This window comes from Anolis sagrei, chromosome Y (genome assembly GCF_037176765.1).
Source record: "Anolis sagrei isolate rAnoSag1 chromosome Y, rAnoSag1.mat, whole genome shotgun sequence".
Lineage (NCBI taxonomy): Eukaryota > Metazoa > Chordata > Lepidosauria > Squamata > Dactyloidae > Anolis > Anolis sagrei.
The window spans coordinates 75,380,170-75,403,891 of record NC_090035.1 but is presented as its reverse complement, the minus strand read 5'-3'; the positions used below and the strand labels follow the sequence as shown (position 1 = coordinate 75,403,891).

General features: G+C 42.1%; 1 protein-coding gene across 6 annotated transcripts in view; it reads right to left on the bottom strand.

Annotated features, from left to right (window-relative positions):
- LOC137095353 (alpha-actinin-4) overlaps positions 1-23,722 on the bottom strand; it is a 177,287-nt gene that overhangs the window by 63,685 nt on the left and 89,880 nt on the right. For all 6 annotated transcript variants that reach the window (XM_067461919.1, XM_067461923.1, XM_067461918.1 and 3 more), the window contains exons 2-3: positions 6,319-6,433; positions 5,295-5,414 (exon numbers count right to left, since the gene is read on the bottom strand). In XM_067461919.1, the coding sequence (XP_067318020.1) occupies positions 5,295-5,414; positions 6,319-6,433 (235 nt within the window). The remainder of the gene's footprint in view (positions 1-5,294; positions 5,415-6,318; positions 6,434-23,722) is intronic.

Below are 23,722 nucleotides of genomic sequence, written 5' to 3'. Positions count from 1 at the left end.
AAAAACCACAAAGTGGGCATTGATTGAGCACACTGAGGAGCTCAAACCATTTCACAAGGCATCCTGGGAGGACTAGGAGTAGGTATTCTCTTACTGAAAGGTGAGCACAAGAGTGGGAAAGATGAGAAGCGAATGCCTTGTGTGTAAAGCAAACTACACAGTTTGCGGCAGGAAAAGAGCAAAAGGATGATTTGCAATAACCATCCGAAAACCTGGTGGAAGTACTGCACTTAATTTCTTCTTTTAATTAATTGTACAGATGCGAAAATAAAGAGAAAGAAGGCTGGGAGATACATAAGCTCCCAGCACCTGTTGAGAAGGATATTTATTTATCACATCAGGAGCAAACCAAGGGTACAGTTTAAAAACTTGACATTATATTAAATGTCCTTTGATCAGAAGCTGGCCACTTGGAATGCCTCTGGTGTTGCTATAAGAAGGTCCTCCCTTGTGCATGTGGCAGGGCTCAGGTTGCATTGTAATAGGTGGTCTTTGGTTTGCTCTTCTCCACACTCGCATGTCGTGGACTCCACTTGGTGGTGTTGTGACCCAGCTGGAATCACAGACTGTCTCTGATGAGGATGATGGGACTCAGGTTCACAGTTTGGTTCAAGATGTCCCTATTATAGATGTCCCTGTTATAGACAATGAAGAAGTGCAGTTTCCCACAGCAAGAAATGAGAGTGTTGATACTGAAAATAGCCAGGTACAGGTGTAGATTGACTCAAAGAAGGAGGATAGTTCTCAGCCTGATAATGAGCAAGAAGGGAAACAGGCTGACACTAACAAACAGACTGATCTTGATGAAATGGGAACCTTAGATCGGGCTGACCATTTGGAATTCCAAGTCCAAAGGAGTGAAAGTGGCGGCAAAAAAAGCCAATGGGATTTTGGCCTGCATCAATAGAAGCATAGTGTCTAGATCTAAGGAAGTAATGCTACCCCTCTATTCTGCTTTGGTTAGACCACATCTGGAATATTGTGTCCAATTCTGGGCACCACAATTCAAGAGAGATGTTGACAAGCTGGAAAGTGTCCAGAGGAGGGCGACTAAAATGATCAAGGGTCTGGAGAACAAGCCCTATGAGGAGCGGCTTAGGGAACTGGGCATGTTTAGCCTGAAGAAGAGAAGGCTGAGAGGAGATATGATAGCCATGTATAAATATGTGAGAGGAAGCCACAGGGAGGAGGGAGCAAGCTTGTTTTCTGCTTCCTTGGAGACTAGGACACGGAACAATGGCTTCAAACTACAAGAGAGGAGATTCCATCTGAACATTAGGAAGAACTTCCTGACTGTGAGAGCCGTTCAGCAGTGGAACTCTCTGCCCCGGAGTGTGGTGGAGGCTCCTTCTTTGGAAGCTTTTAAACAGAGGCTGGATGGCCATTTGTCAGGGGTGATTTGAATGCAATATTCCTGCTTCTTGGCAGGGGGTTGGACTGGATGGCCCATGAGGTCTCTTCCAACTCTATGATTCTATGATTCTATGAAAGGATAGCTAACAAGAGGGAGGCCAGGGACCCAAGAAATGCCTCCATGTTTTGCAAAGGATATTAAGCCATGTGTGTGAGAACAAATCTTTGTCAAAGCAACTTTGCGTTTAACTAAGAAGTTTGCCTATGCTTGTCCGGATTTATCTTACAGTTTTTGTGTTCATGATTTCAGGGCCTTGTCATGTTCTCTTGAGTTTTTGCTTTGCTGGTGCCTTTTTGGATTAAGCTTCAAGTACTTTAGGATATTGATCTGTTGGAACATTCACCTTTGCTTTTAATGACTTTTTACCTTTTATTTTTAATAAACTATAAAGACTTCTGGCTGTGTGTGATTTGGTGTCTTTAGCAAGGCAACTCTACTCTAAGGTGCAACAGGTGGCCCCATTTAAGGTTAGCTCTGCATCTCGTGGTTGCCAGAGCGCGGTCTGTTCAGCGCCTTCCAAGTCGCCCAGTCTTCTGTGTGCTCAGGAGGGAGTCTCTCATTTGGTATCAGCCATTGATTGAGGTTCCATGTTTTAGCCTGCCACTTTTGGACTCTCGCTTGCTGAGGTGCTACAGCGAGTGTCTCTGTCAATCTTAGAAAACTATTTCTTGATTTAAGTCATTGGGATGCTGGCTGAGATCCGAACAGGGGATGCGACAGAGATGTCACTACCTTGTTTCTTTCATTATTGGCTGCTACTTCCCGGTGGATGTCAGGTGGTGCAATACCAGCTAAACTGTACAATTTCTCCAGTGATGTAGGGTGCGGGCATTTTGTGATAATGCAGCATGTCTCATAAACATCCACTGTTTTAGTGTGGTGAGATGTGTTCCGCACGGGACATGTGTACTCAGCAGCAGAGTAGCAAAGTGCCAGGGCGGATGTCTTCACTGTATCTGGTTGTGATCCCCAATATGGCAGGACATCTACCATATTGCAAACAACAGGGAGCTGATCCACAGAAAATGCAGAGCTGAGAAAATTCAAAAGCCGGAATCTGGAGTGGGAGGACTGAGGATTTTTGTCTGCTTGCTTTAAAGTGCGTAACAAATTTGCTGCCGGCATGTAAACCGGGCAAAGATCAAAGGATTCCAGTCACAGAAACAACTCAAAGCAAGTACTGGGTCGGAAGAATGGTAACAATAGAGGTAAATGTGTCTGAGTGCGCCAAGAGCGTTCAGTCCGCTCCAATAGCCAGCGGTGAGGAAACACAAATGATTCTATGGTTGCCCTGAAAAAAACGGAGCTTTTCCCGCACAGCAGAGATGTCATTATTGGAAGAGGTGATATCACCGCATTTGTAGAATATTTGGCCTATGGCCCTGAGCCACAACAACTTGCATTCGCATGCTTTACCCATGTTTTGCCCAGACCGGTGACCTATGGAACGGGCTAGACTACAATTCGGAATAAATCAAATAATTCATCACCCTCAGGCAGCAGGAACTGGAGCTATACTGCTGAGAGATGGTGCATGCTGAACAGAGGAATCAATGCGGCAGCCAGCATAAAAGTGGCTATTCGGGATCCAGAATGGATCCAATAATCTGAATAAATTGAATTCAGGATGAATTCGGCAACCTGAAAATGCTTCCTGAGGGTGATGAATTTATTCATTTCTAGTTGTTGTTGTGAACCTTCACGTCAACACTGACTTATTTATGGCAGCCCTATTCTCCCATTTTGAGTTTGGACCTGCCCGAGGGTTTCCTGACCAACTGAGGACAAAGAAAACATTTTCCGATGACCTCTATGAATCCTACAATTTCAATAGGCATCTTCAATTTCAAAGAATTTGGTTTCTTTTAAACCCAATTTTGGAAAGGAGGAAAGGGAAAGAGTTTGCAGATTGGCTTAACTAAGCCTAGGCCCATTCTAAGCCCAAATATAATACACTGAACTTCCCACAAGGATATAACTAAATATAAATACATTTCCAAGTTTGGCAGGTTAGAGATATAATTCTGGGTTAAATGCTACCGCAGGACCAGAGCTGTAGCAATTTCAAGACTATATTGGCCATGCTGGCTGGGGCAATCTAGGAGATCAAAGTTTAAAGAGCAGGTAACTTTTTAAAGCTCTGCCCACGAGTTCCTCCTTTGTGGGTGGGGTTATAGATAGGCCCTGCCACACACTTCACCTACTGCACCTTTCCCATTTCCTCCGTGCAGATCCGGTTCCTTGCGTGTCCTCTACACCCAGCCCTCCCTTCTCGTAACATGGGAGAGGCTGTTGTTCCCGTGGGTAAAACATGTTGAGTTTATCTGACAATGTATGGCTGACTCTGTTCCTGTCCTGCAAGCTATAGCTTCCACAAAATAATAAAAGCACAACTCCTCCACACCCACAGCACTGTTCTGTAGTTCCAAATCCTTACTTCTCTAGTAGATTTCAGATCTCTTCCTCATCCAAGGTCAGAAAGGGAGGAGTCCCCAACAAACTCCTGCTGAGCCATGGCAGGACATGCCAAGTTCAGTCCTCAACTAACGGCATGGATAAAGGCTTGCTGCGTCACTGGAGAGGCCTCACTAGTCCAAATTTAGGTTAGACCAGAGAGGAATTGTGCCCCACTGACCTTTGTCCTCCACTTTTATGGCTTCTGAAGCCATGACACTTACCCTTTTATTAAAAGGCACATTGTTTGGTACTAAAGCAATAGAGAAAGCCTCCCAAATCTGGGAAAACATACAAAAGCACCCCAGAATCACATTCTGACCTCAAATACATCAATTTTCATCCACAGTAATGTTAAAAATTAACTGGGTATTTTTAATTCCAAAAATATGAGTCAAGCACTGAAAGGGTTAAATAAATGGATAGACTCAGCAAAAGGTGCAGTTCTATATAAGCAGGTATGTCTGTAGCTTAGTAGGCCTTCATGTTAGTTTGCCTCAGTGGGAGAAAAGTCTTAGTCTGTGACAAGGCCTCACAGTGTGAGGTAGGCCTTAGTCTGTGAGAGAAACCTCTGTGTGAGGTAGGTCTTAAGACTATGAGAAGGCCTAGTGTGAGAAGGCCTGGTGTGAGAAGCTTCAGTGAGAGAAGCCCCAAGTTGAAGGCCTCATGTGTAAAGCTCCAGTATAAAGGCCGTGTGTAAAAAGCTACTGAGTGAAGCTCCAGTGTAAGTTCCGTGTGAGAGGAGGCTCTGTGAGAGCGAAGCTGTTTATCTGCATGAGGAAGAAGCCCAACACGGAAGCAAAGAAGGAAATATAAAGAACTTTATTTGTGTCATGGAAACCTTGTTCCTGCTTCTTGGCAGGGGGTTGGACTGGATGGCCCATGAGGTCTCTTCCAACTCTTTGATTCTATGATTCTTGTAAATAGTGCAACCATATAATTTTACTACAAAGAAAAGCCTCCTATGGAAGATAACACAGGTCTGTGTGTTTTTGTTCTTTTTATCACTTTGGACTACTGGTGCTGGGTCACGCCGCTGCTAATAAGATACTCTACTATACATTTATGGGGAGGATCTTTTGTTGATAAGCCCACTCACCCAACAAGTAACTCTCGAAATGGTGATATGAAGTGACCAGATGTCACCGTTTTGACTGTAGAGAAAAATTGATGTATTTGGGCTGGTAGCGTTGTGGTCAAAGGGACTGGTCCTTGACTCTCACACAGTTGCCATCCCTGAGATGAAGGCATCAAGGGAAATAGCATACATGATTGTATTACGTACTTACCTAGGTCCAAACAGATTTTATGAAGTGCAAGGTAAGAGGCCCCTTACAATTCATAGAATGGTTTCACACTTAGTTTAAAATGAGCATAGTTCTCCCTGGCCAAAGAACAGTTCCTCCTCCCATGCTGGCTCGCTTACCTTCAGCTCCTATGGAAACCAGCTTGACTCCTTTGCTTGCGATAAAATCGAGGGCTTTGTTGACGTTGTTGATCTTGTGCACCCTCATCTTTCCTCTCTCCGGTTTTGGTAACCGTTCCCCTGAAACAGGTCAAGAGAAGGGAGAGGGTTAGATTCAACAGGAGACAACATTATTTTGTTTATTTATTTAGAAACATTTATATCCCGATCTTCTCTACCTCCGTAGAGGGACTCAGACCAGTTAACAGCAAAAATTCAATGCTAAACAATAAAAATCTAAAACAACATATAACAACAGTAAATTAACAATACATATCAAATAAATACACAAAAGCCGTTCGCCAAGATAAAAATATGTCCTATTCAGTCCATGTATCGTGGTCAATACTTTCGTCGATTGTCGATCTCACCCATCGTTCAGCAAAGGCCTCGTTCCACAGCCAGGTTTTTACTAGTTTCCTAAAGGTCAGGAGGGAGGGGGCAGATCTAATTTCCTTCAGGAGGAAACTCAATCACCGGGAGGGTGGGGCTGTCTCTCGTCCCCACTACACGCGACTGCGAGGGTGGCGGGACCGAGAGCAGGGCCTCTCCAGACGATCTTAACACTTGATGGTTCATAGGGGAGAATCCGTGGTTGGTTTGCCTTTCACTACAACGTAGATGTAGCAAGTCCACAAATTTGAATGACAATTTTATCTGATCCAAGAGGAGAGGTGGGAAATGATGTGGCCATCAAAATGGTTTTGGGCAGCAATTCCTTACCATTGGCTATGTTTTCAAGAACTGCAATCCAATAATACAGGGGAAGGGAAAATATGATTCTCTGCCAAATCTCTGGAGAGGTTTATTAAAGGAGATGGGAATTCTTCTGACCACAAGGATTAGGAAGGTGTGGTGCTGCTAGTAATCCTCCACATGCCACATCATGCCATTTATACAATGTGACAGTTGTTCCCAAACCAGAACACCCTTGACAAGAAAAAAACAGCCTTGAAAGATTTTTTCCCCCAAAACCAAGCCTCACCTGAAATCACCTCGAGGAGTAACATGAGCTTGAGGCCATCGCGGAAATCTTCGTCAATGTTCTCAATCTGTGTGCCGGCTTTCCGCAGGTGGGAATTGCACCACGCTGTGAAAGTCTGCAAGAGAGAAAAGGGGGGAAAGGTTAGGGCTTGGAACACTGACCCAAAATACACATATTGGTCATATGGTGGTTCTGCTTGGACTCCCTGGAAGCAGGAAGAGATCCAAGGCAAACACAAACCAACCAGTTTTGGCATGGAAAAGAGAGGTCTGCCAAGTCCTCTTCATTTGGACTCATATGATTATCGCTTCACTCCCGAAACGAAAGGCCTTCCTAGGCTAGGGCATGGAACCTGGACCCAATGCCTTACTAATTCTGTGATTCTCAGCTTCCCTTTGGAAAGAAATGCAATTTTCCGGACCAGCTGCTGAAGGTCTGAGGACAGAGAGGGCTCCTTTGACACAACACAGGGTTGCAGTCCTTCAAAGGCCCAAGTTGGAGCCTTCCTCTTCTAGAACACAGACAGTATATGTTTTCCGAAATTGCCCAACATGTTCCTATTGCAAAAATGGGGACTGTCTGCTGACAGAATTATATTTCACAGTTGACTTCTATATTTGTGCTGATCCTGAGGAAAGTCCCTCTTGGTGCAGGCAGTTAAAGTGAAGACAGCCAGGAATGAGCAGGTCACAACTTACATGAGGGTTCAATGCCCCCTTGGGACACACTACTCATTGGATAGAGCTGTAGTGGAAATAGATAGTAACTGGGGGATTCTGGACATTGCAATCCAAAAGGGCTTTTGAATACTATATTGTATCGCATTACACATACACATACACACTTCATTACATGGGCTTCTCAGGAATATGGAATCACGGGATGAGAATAGACTACAAGGACTATCTAGTCCAGTGGTTCTCAACCTGGGGTCCCCAGATGTATTTGGCCTACAACTCCCAGAAATCCAAGCCAGTTTACCAGCTGTTAGGATTTCTGGGAGTTGAAGGCCAAAAACATTTGGGGACCCCAGGTTGAGAACCACTGACTAGTCCAATGCACTGCCATGCATCCAAACATCCATGTGGCTAAAATGTGATCCTTTAGCTGGAATCAGAGTTTGGAATTGTTTTTTTAAAATTGCACAACATGTCCAGAATCCCCTAGATTCTGTAGCCCTTGATGGATTCTGGAAGCTGTAGTCAAAAATGTAGCCTTTCCAAGCTCTGGTCAAGACCATGGACCCCTTCATGCGATACAATTACAGTGGTATCATTCCACTTTAACTACCATGGTTTCAATCCACGAAATCTTGGAGTTGCAGTTTGAATTCTCCAGTTCCTCAGTAAACTACAAATCCCAGGATTCCACATAGAATCAAAGAGTTGGAAGAGACCCCCTGCCAAGAAGCAGGAATATTGCATTCAAATCACCCCTGACAGATGGCCATCCAGCCTCTGTTTAAAAGTTTCCAAAGAAGGAGCCTCCACCACACTCCGGGGCAGAGAGTTCCACTGCTGAACGGCTCTCACAGTCAGGAAGTTCTTCCTCATGTTCAGATGGAATCTCCTTTCTTGTAGTTTGAAGCCATTGTTTCGTGTCCTAGTCTCCAGGGAAGCAGAAAACAAGCTTGCTCCCTCCTCCTCCCTGTGGCTTCCTCTCACATATTATATGGCTATCATGTCTCCTCTCGGCCTTCTCTTCTTCAGGCTAAACATGCCCATCTCCTTAAGCTGCTCCTCATAGGGCTTGTTCTCCGGACCCTTTACCATTTTAGTCGCCCTCCTCTGGACACATTCCAGCTTGTCAATATCTCTCTTGACAATATCTCTCTTCCAAAGCAGTTGGAAGAGGAATAATAGTGCTAAAGTTCTATAATGTGACTGTGACCCAAGTTGAATCAATACAGTCACCTCTGAAGATGTATCTTGAACAGAAAAGAACCAACAGAGGTTTTCTACTTGCAAACAGGCACCACAACTTGCCAACTAGCTCAACCTTCTGCATTAAAGAAATGTACCTCACTTGCAGTAACATGGAAGTCACAGAATCCCCACGAATGGCAAATGCTGTCAGCGCAAGTAACCTCTGAACCCCAGTATGAACAACTGATAATCTAGGGAAAACACACTCTTTCCCTCCAACTCCTGCACTAGTAAAGAGTGCTGCAGCCAAGCAATCTTCCTGGATATTAAGACAAAGCTATCTGGAACAAGAGCTTGTATGTTTTGCCAGCAGAAGAAAGAGAAGAGAAGAGATACTGGCTGACTCAGGCTGACATGTGCCACCTCCAAATGCCATTCAGAAAGCAGGTGCTTTCCTTGCCAGCATCAGCCAAAACAGATATCTCACTTTTGTGTGAGACTGGAAAGAGAGTCGTTGGTAGGGATGCTTTGGAAGAGGGTATAGGAGAAAAGTGGAAATAAATATCAGACAGTTTGCGTATCCTTCTAGCACAGTGGCTCTCAACCTGTGGTCCGTGGACCACCAATGATCCACAAGAACGAAAATATGGTCCACGATGGCCTCACCACTGCTACACCATTGCCTCCAAACCACGCGGCAACAAGAGTGACTGGTCTTGCAAAAACCCCTTATAGTGCCGAAGCAATGGGGATGTCGGGAGGGGAGAGGTAGACTACCCACAAAAGTTTACTGCTACCACATCAGCTCTAGATTGCTAAATATGGTTTTCTATGCAGATGGCAACTACTGGGTGGTAGGCCTGGTCAATCCATGGTTCTAAATGGTTCTTAAAGTACTTACAAAACTAAAGTTCTGGTGATGAAAATTTCAGAACTCTAACAAAATTCTCAAAATGTTATTATAAATGGCAGTTCCTAATTGGTTCTATCATAAAAATCACCAATAATGAAATAATAATTAAATTTTGAAAGTTTTTTTAGAATTCTGAAATTTTCACCACCAGAACTTTAGTTTTGTAAGTACTTTAGAACCATTTTGAACCATGGATTGCCCAGGCCTACTGGGTGGCATACATTCTGTATCACAAACTAGAGCTGATGTGGTCTATCCAATGCAAATTTTCTGAATCAGCACCCCAAATAACCAAACCAAATCTAAAGCTGACCAAAAACTGATTCATAACTGTTTTGGTACTAGTGTTGGAGAGTGGTCCTAGGTCAAAGTGGTCCCTGGTCAAAAAAAGCTTGGAAACCATTGTTTTAGAGGTTAAGTCTTATATTACATGGGTCAGCAAATCTTGTCAGAACTTTTGCTATCTTCTCCTCTTAATCATAGGAGTTTCAAGGCTTTCTTGAGTCACCTTCAGGCTAAGAAAGGAGGTATATAAATATGGTAAATTAAAAAAAAAACAATTCTTCTCAGAACCTCAGACTAAACATGAGGAGTATTATAAGAAACAAGAAGGAATAATTACCAAAATGACAGAAGAATTTAAAGTAATGAAAACAGAAATAAAAGAGGAATTTGGACAGATAAGGAAAGATATAACACAGTTGGATGGAGAAGTAAAGGAATTGAAAGCCTCTAAAGAGAAAATTGAAGGAACACAAAAGGAGATGACACAAAAAATAAAAGGATTAGATAGACAAAGGGAAAAAATAGAACTAGAACAAGAAAGACTACTGCAAATGCAAATGGATTTTCAATTGAGACTCAGAAATATAATGGAAGATGACAAAGAAGATGTAAGATTATTGATAATCAAAATTCTGGCAGATTGCTTAGAATGTGAGGGAGATGAATTAGAACAAGAAGTGGACCAAGTCTACAGGATATCATCATTTTATTCTAGAAGAAACAAGACAGATAGAGACGTGATAGTGAAATTTACAAGAAAGAAGGTACGAGATGATGTGCTTTATAACAATAATAAAAAACCAATCTTTTACAAAGGAAAGAAAATTGCGGTTCTGAAGGAATTCCCACAGGCAACCTTAGCAAGAAGAAGAAAATATTTTTTCTTAACAGAAGAATTGAAGAAAAGAATGATAAGGTTCAGGTGGGAAAGAAAAGAAGGGATAATGGTGACATACAAGGAAGAAAGATATTGGTTGACAACAGAACATAAGGCCAAGATTTTTTATGAAAAACTTATGAAAGAGAAGGAAGGAGATGAAGAGCAAGGAGAAGAGGAAGAAGAAGAAGAACTAGGAGAAGAAGAAGAGGAAGAGGAAGCAGAGATAGAGGAAGGTGAAGAAAGAAGATTATCTACACCAAGGAAAGGAGTAAAGGCAAAAAAGGCAAGATATAAATCACCAAAGGATTATGGCTTTTTAGGAAAAGAACCAAAACCACAGAGAAGGACACCACGGAAAAAGGAAGAAAAAGGAGGTCAGAGTTTGGAACAATCGGCAACTGGAACAATGGAATTGGCTTTTGGCGACACAGGATTGGGACCAGATAAGGATAAATAAAATGATGGAGAGACAAATAAAATGTTTTTCGAATAATATTAATGGTATGAACTCCCCCCAAAAACGGAAAAGAGTATGGAGGAGCCTGAAGAAACAGAACTTTGATGTAATAATGTTACAGGAAACGCACATCTGCGATAAACATGTGGCACACCTTCCGAACAAAAAATTAGGAAAGGAATATTATTCGGCCTATGAAAAAAAGAAAAGAGGAGTGGTTACATATGTAAAGGATTCAATAGACTCAGAATTGGCATTTAGAGATACAGAAGGAAGATGTGTGGCAGTGAAAATAATAATTGGAGATTCCAAAATATTGGTTTGTAATATATATGCTCCCAATGGACCGAAGAGAAAATTTGCTGAATTTTTAAATACTAAGTTAAAAGAAACAGAATTTGATGAACTGATCTTGGCAGGAGATTTTAATGGGGTCGTCGATTGTCAGATAGATAAAAGTTTGAAGAAAAAGAAGTTTAAGGGAGGGAAACTCCCCCAGAAATTCATGGACTTACAAAAAGACTTTGATCTTGAAGATGCATGGAGAATTAGAAATAAAGATAAAAGAGACTTTACCTTCTTCTCGAATAGACATCAATCCTGGTCTAGAATTGATATGGTTTGGATTACTAAGAACCTCTCTACTAAAGTGAAAGAGATTAATATTCTGCCACGAGATTTATCAGATCACTGCCCTCTGGAAATGGTCGTAAATCAAAAAAATTATCATAGAAAATGGAGATTAAATGAGAACTTAATAAAAACGGAAGATGACAAAGAATATTTCAAGAAGTTAATCCAGGACTATTTACAAATAAATAGATTAGATTCAATGGAGCCACGAGTGGTTTGGGATGCCTTTAAGGCAGTCATGAGAGGGCATTTTATTCAACAAGGAGCAAGAAGGAATAGAGAAAGAAATAAAAGAATAAATGAGTTGAGGGCAGAAATAGCAGTAAAAGAAATGGAGTTAAAGAAAAACCCATCTAAACGAATAGAGAAACAATTGGCGACATTGAAACAGGAAAAAAACCATGTGGAGTTGGAATTCCAATCAAGACAGATGAAATTTCTAAAGCAACAGGCTTTTGAAAATGCTAACAAACCGGGTAAATGGTTGGCAAACCAGGTTAGAAAAAAGAGGCAAATTAACCATATTGCTAAAATAAGTACTAAGGACAAGGATTTGAAAACGGACAAAGAAATTTTGGAGGAGTTTCGGATTTTCTATACACAATTATATACAAAGGAGGACATAAAGAAAGAGGATATTATGGAATATATTGGACAAATGAAGCTGGATAAAATAACAGATGAAGATAGAGAAGAATTGAACAAAGAAATAACAGAAGAGGAAATTGAGAAAGCTATAAGTAAAATGAATGCAGACAAAGCCCCGGGACCGGATGGGTTTACAGCAGGATTTTATAAAACGTTTAAACAGCAGTTGATACCCATTTTTAAAGTTATAGCGAACGAAGCTTTAAAATATCGAAAGGTTCCAGACTCCTGGAAGGAGGCAGAAATAACTGTGATACATAAAGAAGGATCACTGGAAAATGATATCAAAAATTACAGGCCGATCTCCTTGTTAAATATGGATTATAAACTGTTTGCAAATATTATGGCCACAAGATTAAAACTTTTTTTAAGCAAGTGGATTGGCGAAGAACAAACAGGTTTTCTTCCAAATAGACATATGAAAGAAAACATACGCAACATTCTAGACCTTTTGGAATATTATGAGATTAATCATCAAAAAGAATTTGCCCTTTTGTCAATAGATGCTGAGAAAGCATTTGACAATTTGAATTGGGACTTCTTCAAGATTTTGATACAAGAGCTGGACATGGGAGAGAAATTTAACAATGCAATTAATGCTATTTATGAATTTCAAAAAGCTAAGGTAAAAGTGAATGGGCAAGTGACTCAAGAATTTGAAATCACGAAAGGCACGAGACAAGGTTGTCCACTCTCTCCATTAATTTTTGTTATGGCAGTGGAGATCCTGATGAAGAAAATCAGAGAAGATGAAAAGATTAAAGGAGCAAAAATTGGTAAATTTGAATACAAAATACGAGCGTTTGCAGATGATTTAATAGGCACAATTGAAAACCCGGAGAAAAATCTACAAAGCTGGATTAACAAAATAGAAGATTTTGGAAAGGTGGCAGGTTTTAAGATGAACATGAAGAAAACTAAACTTCTATTTAAGAATGTGAATAAGGAGAAACAAATAAAGATCCAACAACAGGTTGGAATAGAAGGTGTTAAGAAAATTAGATACCTAGGAGTCTGGATCACAGCTAGAAATGGACAACTTTTAAAGAATAACTATGAATTAGTTTGGAAGAAGGTACAGAAGGATTTGCAGAACTGGGACCGGCTGAAACTATCTCTTCTGGGCAGAATATCCTTGATAAAAATGAATGTATTACCAAAATTTATGTTTTTGTTCCAGAATATACCGATAATAAGAAGTCAAACGCTGTTCAAACAGTGGAAGAAAGACTTAATGAAATTTGTTTGGAAAGGAAAAAGACCAAGAATAAATTATGTGAACTTAATAGATAAGAAAACAAGAGGAGGATTGGGATTTCCCGATCTGAAGACTTATCATGAGGCCTGCGCACTGTCCTGGATCAGGGATTGGATGACTCTAGACAAAGAGAAGTGCCTAAACTTAGAAGGTCATGACTTAAGAGTGGGATGGCACGCGTATATATGGTATAACAGAGAGGTGAAGGAGAAAAATTTCGGTAATCATTTCGTGCGAGCCTCCCTATTACGGACATGGATGAGGTATAAAGCTCTTTTTTATAAGACAACACCATTATGGATTTCAGCAATGGAGGCGCATCAAAGAAGACTACTAGGATGGAGGACATGGCCAAGATACAAGGATATACTGGTGAAGGGAACAACAGAGATGAAACCATTTGAACAATTAAAGACTTTATTTAGCAATATAACTTGGTTAAATTACCTACAAATTAAAGATTATTTTAAACAAGACCAAAAAACAGGTTTCGATTGGAATGAGAATATATGGGATAGAATACTAAAAACACAAAGGAAAACGGTTACAATATTATATAATAAATTGCTCCAGTGGATGACAGAAACAGAACAAGTGAAAACCTCTATGATTAAATGGGCAGAAAATATAAGAAGGCCCATCCACTTTGAGGAATGGGAAAGGATATGGAATAAAAAATTGAAATATACATATGCTATGGATTTAAAAGAAAATTGGTATAAAATGTTTTATAGGTGGTATTTGACTCCGAGCAGACTGAGCCATATGTATCAAAATGTATCAGATAAGTGCTGGAAATGTAGTGAGCAAGTAGGCACCTTTTACCACATGTGGTGGACATGTAAAGAAACAACAAAGTTCTGGTCTATTATTCATGAGGAATTACAAAAAATATTAAAGAAAAGCTTTAAGAAGAAACCGGAATATTATCTTCTGGGATTTACAGATGATGACTGTAAATTGGATGAGAAAGAAGATAAATTATTCACTTACTGCACAACGGCGGCTAGGATGGTTTTTGCCAAATATTGGAAGAATGGTGAGGTCCCGAGTATTGAAGACTGGTGGAAGAAAATTAAAGAAATAAGAGACATGGACGAATTAACTTTTTTGATGAGAAGAAATGAAGGAAGAGTTTTGAGGAGGACAGATTGGTCCCTGATATATGATTATGAGAAGAAAGCTGAAAAAACAATGGGATAAGAATAGATAATCAAGGTGAAGAAATATTTTGAAAAGATCCTGAGGTTGGAGTGGAAGTCATTTTAGAATAGTTTGAGTAGCTGTTTTGTATGTATTAGATGTTAGTTAGATATGGTGGGTTTTTCTTTGTTCTTTTCTGTGTGCACCTATCCCTTTCCTACTGTTCTATCTTCTTCTTTTTTTGTTCCCCTTCTTTCCTTGTGTGGATTGTGAAAAACTTAATAAAAACCATTAAAAAAAAAAAAAAAGAACCTCAGTGTGTATGTGAAGCAGGGACAGGATTCAGTATGTCCTTGACATTTTGAAATCTGGGTGGTTCAACATGGATGGAGTCACAAAATTGTCACATCCAGCCTGAACTTACACAAGTTTTCCAAGTTTCCCTTTTGAAATATAGGAAGCGAGCAGGACTCTGGGCTAGTCTAATATTACACAAAGTTCTTGGGTCATCATATGTCTCACCACATTTGCCTTTCTAGACAGAAGTACATGTGAAAAAGATCTTGGAGTCCATTGGACAACAAGTTAAACATGAGACAACAATGTCATACGACGACTTAAAAAGCCAATGCAATTTTGGCCTGCATAAAGAGGAGTCTAGTGCTTAGATCCAGGAATGTCATGCTAAGTCTCTATTCTGCTTTGGTCAGACCACTGGAATCACACTGTGTCAAATTCTGGGCACCGCAATTGAAGGTAGATGTGGACAAGCTGGAATGTGTCTTGAGGAGGGCTACTCAAAGAATCAAGGGTCTGGAGAACAAGCCCTGTGAGGAGCGGTTGAAAGAACTGGGCAAGTTTAGCCTGCAGAAGAGAAGGCTGAGAGGAGACATGATGAGGGCCATGGATCAAGATGTGAAGGGAAGTCATAGGGAGGAGGCTTGTTTTCTGCTGCCCTGGAAACTAGGAGGTGGAACAATGGCTTCAAACTGCAGGAAATGAGATTCCACCTGAACATGAGGAAGAACTTCCTGACTGTGAAGAGAGCTGTTCAGCAGTGGAACTCTCTGCCTCAGAGTATGGTGGAGGCTCCTTCTTTGGAGGCTTTTAAGCAGAGGCTGGTTGGCCATCCGTCAGGGTGCTCTGAATGTGATTTTCCTTCTTGGCCGAATGGGGTTGGACTGGATGGCCCACGAGGTTTCTTCCAGCTCTATGATTCTATGATCAGGTGGAAGCTAGTCGGGCACATATAAAATCATATATGATGTGGACAAATGGTCAGGAAAGCTCTTTCCTTCCCCATCTATCATCCAGGTCATGGAAAAATTGGATTGTCAGAAGGCAAAAGAAAATAACTTCTCCCAGTTTTAGTTTTCCCTTCTGTGAGCCAGCAGCGAGAGCACACTGTAAATGAAGATTTAGCGTCGAAACGGTATCTGCAATTGTTGGGTGTTAAATTATGCATACAAATTGACTCTTGCAAGCTTCTCTTCAGACCACGTGTTCAAAAGATTCCATTTGGGTTTTTTTTAAGACACCAAATGGGAAGAGAGAGAGAGAGAGTACCGGCTTGTTTTCAAAATAATCTGTCCTTATTTATACAAATTCAGACCTGCGGAGCCAGCAGAACTTAATGTCAAAATCGTGGGAGACTCAAGAGACCAGGATCGTGCAGCCTCAAAACCTATGGGTGAGATTAGTTCAGGTATTCCTTCTCAGTTTAAGATCCCTCATTGGGCTGTGATGAGGGTAAGAGGATGCAGCTATGCCTATGGATGTTACCAGCCTACCTACAAACATTTACTACATTAGTAAGTCAGTGACAGAGTCAGTGTAGTGGGTTCCATTAGTGTTGCCTCTGAAAAATCCTGCAAATCTCTTGGGAAGAGAGGCAGACAAATGTCAGCATGTTGGAAGAAGCAAAGACGACCAACACTGAAGCGATGCTCCTACGCCATCAACTTTGCTGGACTGGCCATGTTTCTGAATTTACTTTATTTATTTACTGTATTTGTATACCGCCTTTTAGCGACTCAAGGTGGTTTCCAACAAATCAGTATACATAAAACATAATATAGATTAAAAAAATTAAACAGTATAAGACATCACAAAAGCAATAAAAACAACATCATCAGCATCTCATAATTCTCAAGCATTGTCCAGTTCCATTGTCAAATCGTTCAATTTCCTATATTAGCTACTCTGTATTCATAAACGCTTGCTCAAATAGCCATGTTTTAACTTGCCTCCGAAATGTCAAGAGGGAAGGAACAGATCTGATCTCCCTAGGGAGGGCATTCCATAGCCAAGGGGCCACCACTGAGAAGGCCCTGTCTCTTGCCCCCGCCAAACATGCTTGTGACGAAGGCGGGACCAAGAACAGGGCCTCCCCAGATGATTTTAAAGTCTTCAGTGGTTCGTAAGGGGAGATACGTTCAGACAGGAAGTTGGGCCAGAACCGTTTAGGGCTTTATAGGCCAAAGCCAGCACTTTGAATTGGGCCCAGTAGCAAACTGGCAGCCAATGGAATGCCCGATCACCGTCTCCTAAAGCAGTTACTATATTCCCAATCCACAAAAAGGAAACGTAATGTTGATGGACAGGAAAAGAGATTGAAAGATGGCTTAAAGCGAATCTTAAAAACTGTGGCATAGACACCAAGAACTGGGAAGCCCTGGCCCTTAAGTGCTCCTAACTAGAGGTCAGCTGTGACCAGGAGTGGTGTAGAATTCGAAGAGGCACGAATGGAGAGCGAAAGAGAGAAATGTGTCAATAAGAAGGTTAATCAAACCAACCCTGACCAGGACCACCCTTCCACTTGGAAACCGATGTCCTCACTGTGGAAGAACATGCGGATCAAGAATAGGGCTCCACAGCCACCTACAGGCCCACCACCAAGACACTAAACTTGTAGGACCATCATCCTCGGACTACAAGAGATCACTTAAGTGAAGTTAAAAGTGGATTGAGTGTTGGACTATGAACCTGGAGGCCAGGATTTGATTCCCTCCCTACTGGGCAACCTTGGGCAAGTCATACTCTCTTGTCCTTTCCCATGATAGGGTAGCCTTGAAGACACTCAACAAGATTCGTCACAGAAATAACCCGATACACTGCAAGTTCGTTTAGGTATAATTATATGGAAGAGTGGCATACGGAGAAAATAAAATATAATGTCAATGACAATGGTGGAATTCCCAGTACAACCTGCAAAATGATTCAGGGTTTCCAATGGTTGCTGTTTATTTATTTATATCAAAAGAAATCCATACAAATATACTACAGGTGTGGCCTTCCGCAAAGCCGTTCTGAACGAGGAGTATCACATTCCTGAGAGTCAGAAGCCATGAGCTCTGGGCTATGAATAGGGCCTGTCAGTCTACATCAAGGGTTATCTACAACGCCCTGCTCCTACTCCCTCCCTCCCTCCCACCAAGATAGGCAGACAGGCAGGACGGGTAATGGAGGGGTGTTGGCCCCATAGACACGCCGACGATGAGTGCAACGATCCGGCTCAGAAAGTCAGAAATTGAGAACCGGAGAGCTTTCGACAAGCACCAGGCTTGTTTTGACAACCGTTACCAACCTCATTCATTCAGAAAACCCAGAGACAGTGGCTGATTAATTGAGCAGTAGCTGCAGCGTAGATGAAAGAGCAAATATGGCTGGAGGAGAGCAACACAATGAGATTTTTTTTCAAAACCAGAGAGATGCACCGGCTTGGAACTCATCCACCCATTCCAACCTTTTCTCATCTAATGGATGGACAACACTCTGTAGCATAGGAAACAGGGCTCAGAGGGGCTCTTCTTGGAAGACGGAGGGGGCATAAACCAGTTTATTTATTTATTTATGACATTTATATGCTGCTTTTCTCACCCCGAAGGGGACTCAGAGCGGCTTAAAAGATATATATATCTATATATCTATATCTATACACACACACACACACACACACACACACACACAGACAATATATGTTATCAGCATAGTATAATATCAGTATTAAATATTACTATATTGTACTATACCATTATATTGTAATATTATTAGTAGTAGTAATAACCAGTTTATTTATTTATTTATGACATTTATATGCCGCTTTTCTCACCCCGAAGGAGACTCAGAGCGACTTAAAAGATTATATATATATATATACACACACACACACACACACAATATATATATTATGTTATCAGCATAGTATAGTATTAAGTATTACTATATTGTACTATACCATTATATTGTAATATTATTAGGAATATAACATGTAATATAAATATATTCCCCCCCCCCCCTTTTGTGGGAAAGCAGGCAAAATGGCCATAGATGCAGGCAAAATGTCAGGCGAGAATGCTTCTAGAACAGTGTTTCTCAACCTGGGGGTTGGGACCCCCAGGGGGGTCGCAAAGGGGTGTCAGAGGGGTCACCAAAGACCATCGGAAACAGTATTTTCTGTTGGTCATGGGAGTTCTGTGTGAGAAGTTTGGACTAATTCTATCGTTGGTGGGGTCCAGAATGCACTTTGATTGTAGGTGAACTATAAATCCCAACAACTACAACTCCCAAATGTCAGGGTCTATTTTCCCCAAACTCCACTAGTGTTTACATTTGGGCATATTGAATATTCATGCCAAGTTAGGTCCAGATCCATCATTGTTTGAGTTCACAGTGCTCTCTGGATGAAAGTGAACTACAACTCCAAAACTCAAGGTCAATGCTCACCAAATCATTCCAGTATTTTCCATTGGTCATGGGAGTTCTGTGTGCCAAGTTTGGTTCAATTTCATCATTGGCGGAGTTCAGAATGCTATTTGACCATAGGTTAACTATAAATCCCTGCAACTACAACTCCCAAATGACAAAATCAACCCCTACAACCCCGCCAGTAGTCAAATTTGGGCGTATTGGGTATTTGTGCCAAGTTTAGTCCAGTGATTGAAAATACATCCTGCAAATCAGATATTTACATTATGATTCATAACAGTAGCAAAATTACAATTATGAAGTAGCAACGAAAATAATTTTATGGTTGGCGGTCACCACAACATGAGGAACTGTAATAAGGGGTCGCGGCATTAGGAAGGTTGAGAACCACTGTTATAGCTATACAGCCCAAAAAACCTACAACAACCCAAGGTTTCCAAGCTTTGTGGGTTGTCCGCTTTGAGGAAGAGCAAAGATCCGATGAGAAGGGTGTCCACAGTCCTGGCCAGTACGTCCACAGGGCTGAGGCATGTATTTGCGTGGTTCCTAACTGGGCAGCTAAGAGGACATCCAAACCTTGCCCCGAGCACTGTCTGGCATTAGGAAGGTTGAGAACCACTGTTCTAGAACATAGCTATACAGCCCAAAAAACCTATAACAACCAAAGGTTTCCAAGCTTTGTGGGTAGTCCACTTTGAGGAAGAGCAAAGATCCGATGAGAAGGGTGTCCACAGTCCTGGCCAGTACGTCCACAGGGCTGAGGCACATATTTGTACGGTTCCTAACTGGACAGCTAAGAGGACATCCAAACCTTGCCCCGAGCACTGTCTGGCATTAGGAAGGTTGAGAACCACTGTTCTAGAACATAGCTATACAGCCCAAAAAGCCTACAACAACCAAAGGTTTCCAAGCTTTGTGGGTTGTCCACTTTGAGGAAGAGCAAAGATCCGATGAGAAGGGTGTCCACAGCCCTGGCCAGTACGTCCACAGGGCTGAGGCACATATTTGCGTGGTTCCTAACTGGGCAGCTAAGAGGGCATCCAAACCTTGCCCCGAGCACTGTCTGGCATTAGGAAGGTTGAGAACCACTGTTCTAGAACATAGCTATACAGCCCAAAAAACCTACAACAACCCAAGGTTTCCAAGCTTTGTGAGTTGTCCTCTTTGAGGAAGAACAAAGATCCGATGAGAAGGGTGTCCACAGCCCTGGCCAGTACGTCCACGGGGCTGAGGCACATATTTGCGTGGTTCCTAACTAAGAGGACACCCAAACCTTGCCCCAAGCACTGTCTTATCTGCACCAGCATCAGTTCCCTGCCTGCAAAATGCAGTGGACTATCACTCTTACATGGGTGAGATAACACAGAGAAGTACTTTGAACATTCGCGAAGCCGCATTACATTCCGACACCGCAATAAAAAGACGGCATTGTGGTAAAATCTGCCTTGAGCACCTCCAGGCAGGGAGAAAATTGCAGGAATAAAAAATAATTACATCCATGGGTGTGTGCATGGGGAGAGGGGGGGAATAAATTCCCAGGAGCACAGGTAGCAAACGGGAGCATCAAGAGATCCTCCTCTTGCATCACCGGCAAAACCAACTGTTGGTCCAGGAAGGAAGGGCTGGGCCCGGCAGCCTCACCTTTTTATCACTGAGTGTTGGGGCCAGTTCCCACGCTCAGAGAAAAGCCACCCCGGTGTGTGTGTGTGGCCTGGTTGGGAACCCAAATTTGCACACGTCATGGGGGAAAGGACGAGAATCATCACTGAGAGTCCCTCCCCTCCTTGCTCTGCCGGGCGGCACCAGGATGCCGGGTGAATGAACAGGGCATGCTGTGTGCGCCTCTCTCGTCCACCCCCCCTCCCCATGCGTGGCTTTTGGCCAATCTGAGCAGGCGCTGGTGAGCTCAGTAACCGGGAATGTCGCTTTGACAGTTTCTAATGAACCATTCATCTGAACTGAAAGGGGGGGGGGGGGGGAGATTGAAGGCTCTTCCCCTGAAAAACAAGAACAAGAGGATCCGAAGGTGGTTGCCCCTTTTTTCCTTTCTTGCTTCTAACTAAGGCGCTCCCCAAGTAGCCTCAAAGCTGAAAACTTTGGAGAACTTCTCGTTCATGACCTTCCTATCCTAAATGAAAACAATGGGGGGGGGGGGGGGGGGGGGGGAAGGGAGAAGAAAAACACTCACATCTTACTGTCAGGAAATGAAGGTCCACCTCAACAGGAAGAAAAGCCGCAGTCCAAGAAAGAATGGATAAAGCTTTGGCTCCAGGAAAAGAAAGGGGGTGCTGGGGAACCAAAAGGAATTTCTTCCACAGAGCTGGATATGGAAATGTTTATTTCATTTTTAAAAGGCTGGAGTCGAGACATTTCGTCTCTACCTGTAACAGACTGCCTCGGGGAACAGACTTTGTTCCTGAAGGTACGAGGGTTATCCAGAAAGTAATAATAGAATCATAGAATCAAAGAGTTGGAAGAGACCTCATGGGCCATCCAGTCCAACCCCCTGCCAAGAAGCAGGAATATTGCATTCAAATCATCCCTGACAGATAGCCATCCAGCCTCTGTTTAAAAGCTTCCAAAGAAGGAGCCTCCACCACACTCTGAGGCAGAGAGTTCCACTGCTGAACGGCTCTCACAGTCAGGAAGTTCTTCCTCATGTTCAGATGGAATCTCCTCTTTTGTAGTTTGAAGCCATCGTTCCACATCCTAGTCTCCAAGGAAGCAGAAAACAAGCTTGCTCCCTCCTCCCTGTGGCTTCCTCTCACATATTTATACATGGCTATCATATCTCCTCTCAGCCTTCTCTTCTTCAGGCTAAACATGCCCAGTTCCCTAAGCCGCTCCTCATAGGGCTTGTTCTCCAGACCCTTGATCATTTTAGTCGCCCTCCTCTGGACACATTCCAGCTTGTCAATATCTCTCTTGAATTGTGGTGCCCAGAATTGGACACAATATTCCAGGTGTGGTCTAACCAAAGCAGAATAGAGGGGTAGCATTACTTCCTTAGATCTAGACACTATGCTCCTATTAATGCAGCCCAAAATCCCATTGGCTTTTTTTGCCGCCACATCACATTGTTGGCTCATGTTTAATTTGTTGTCCACGAGGACTCCAAGATCATTTTCACACGTACTGCTCTCGAGCCAGCCATTGTCCCCCATTCTGTATCTTTGCATTTCGTTTTTCCTGCCAAAGTGGAGTCTCTTGCATTTGTCACTGTTGAACTTCATTTTGTTAGTTTTGGCCCATCTCTCTAATCTGTCAAGATCGTTTTGAATCCTGCTCCTGTCCTCTGGAGTATTGTCTCTCCCTCCCAATTTGGTGTCGTCTGCAAACTTGATGATCCTGCCTTCTAGCCCTTCATCTAAGCCATTAATAAAGATGTTGAACAGGACCGGGCCCAGGACGGGCCCAGGTTTATAATAATAATAATAATAATAATAATAATAATAATAATAATAAACCTTTATTTATATCCTGCTACCATCTCCCGCAGGACTCGGTGCGGCTTACAGGAGGCCGAGCCCAAATACATCAGAAACAAAAACAATAACTCATAGCAAAGCAAAACAATAACAAAAATCACGACGCATTTAAAAACCTGTGGCAGGGCTAAATGGAATGGTTAATTTTTTAAAAAAATGCTGGGCATGTCCAGGTGAAAATAGGATGGATATTTTAGGGAAAAGTGGGTGTGCAGACAATTCTAACTCTCTCGTAAAGTGCATTTGGAACAAATTGTTTGGGATACTTTAATCTGGGAAGGCACACTGGTAAGGTTATGATTTTTTAAAAAGTACAATGAATATATTTTAATAAAACTTACATGGATTATAGGTGCTGGCGTTGGCCTATAAAACCTTAAACAGTTCCGGCCCAAGCTACCTATCTAACCGCATCTCTGCCTATGAACCCACCAGGACTTTGAGATCTTCCGGGGAGGCCCTGCTCTCGATCCCGCCTGCTTCTCAAGCACGGTTGGCGGGGACGAGAGATAGGGTCTTCTCGGTGGTGGCTCCTCAGCTGTGGAACGCCCTTCCCACGGACATGAGGCTAGCACCATCTCTAATGGTATTCCGCAAAAAAGTGAAGACCTGGCTGTTCAAGCAGGCGTTCGAATAACCAGTGCAATGATTGGTAATGAGCATAGGAATGGAACAATGGATGACAAATCTGGATTATGTTTTTGATAATGAGACGACTGTGATCGGTTATCGTAGTAAGTGTTTATTGATTGGGTAATGTGTTAAGTTGTTAATTGTTGTTATATTTTGCATTGAATTATTGCTTTTTATTGGTTGTGAACCGCTGTGAGTCGCCTTCGGGCTGAGAACAGCGGTATATAAGTAAAGTAAATAAATAAATAATAAATTATAGCAAAAGCATTACATTATTTTTCCATATAATAATAATAATAATGATAATAATAATACTTTATTTATACCCCGCTACCATCTCCCCAAGGGACTCGGTGCGGCTTACATGAGGCCGAGCCCACAACACATCAATAACAAAAGCAATAACAACAAGCAATGCAAACAATAAAAATAAATCCCATAACCAAAAATAAGCAATAAGCATGAACAATAGCACAACAAACATTTATAAACCT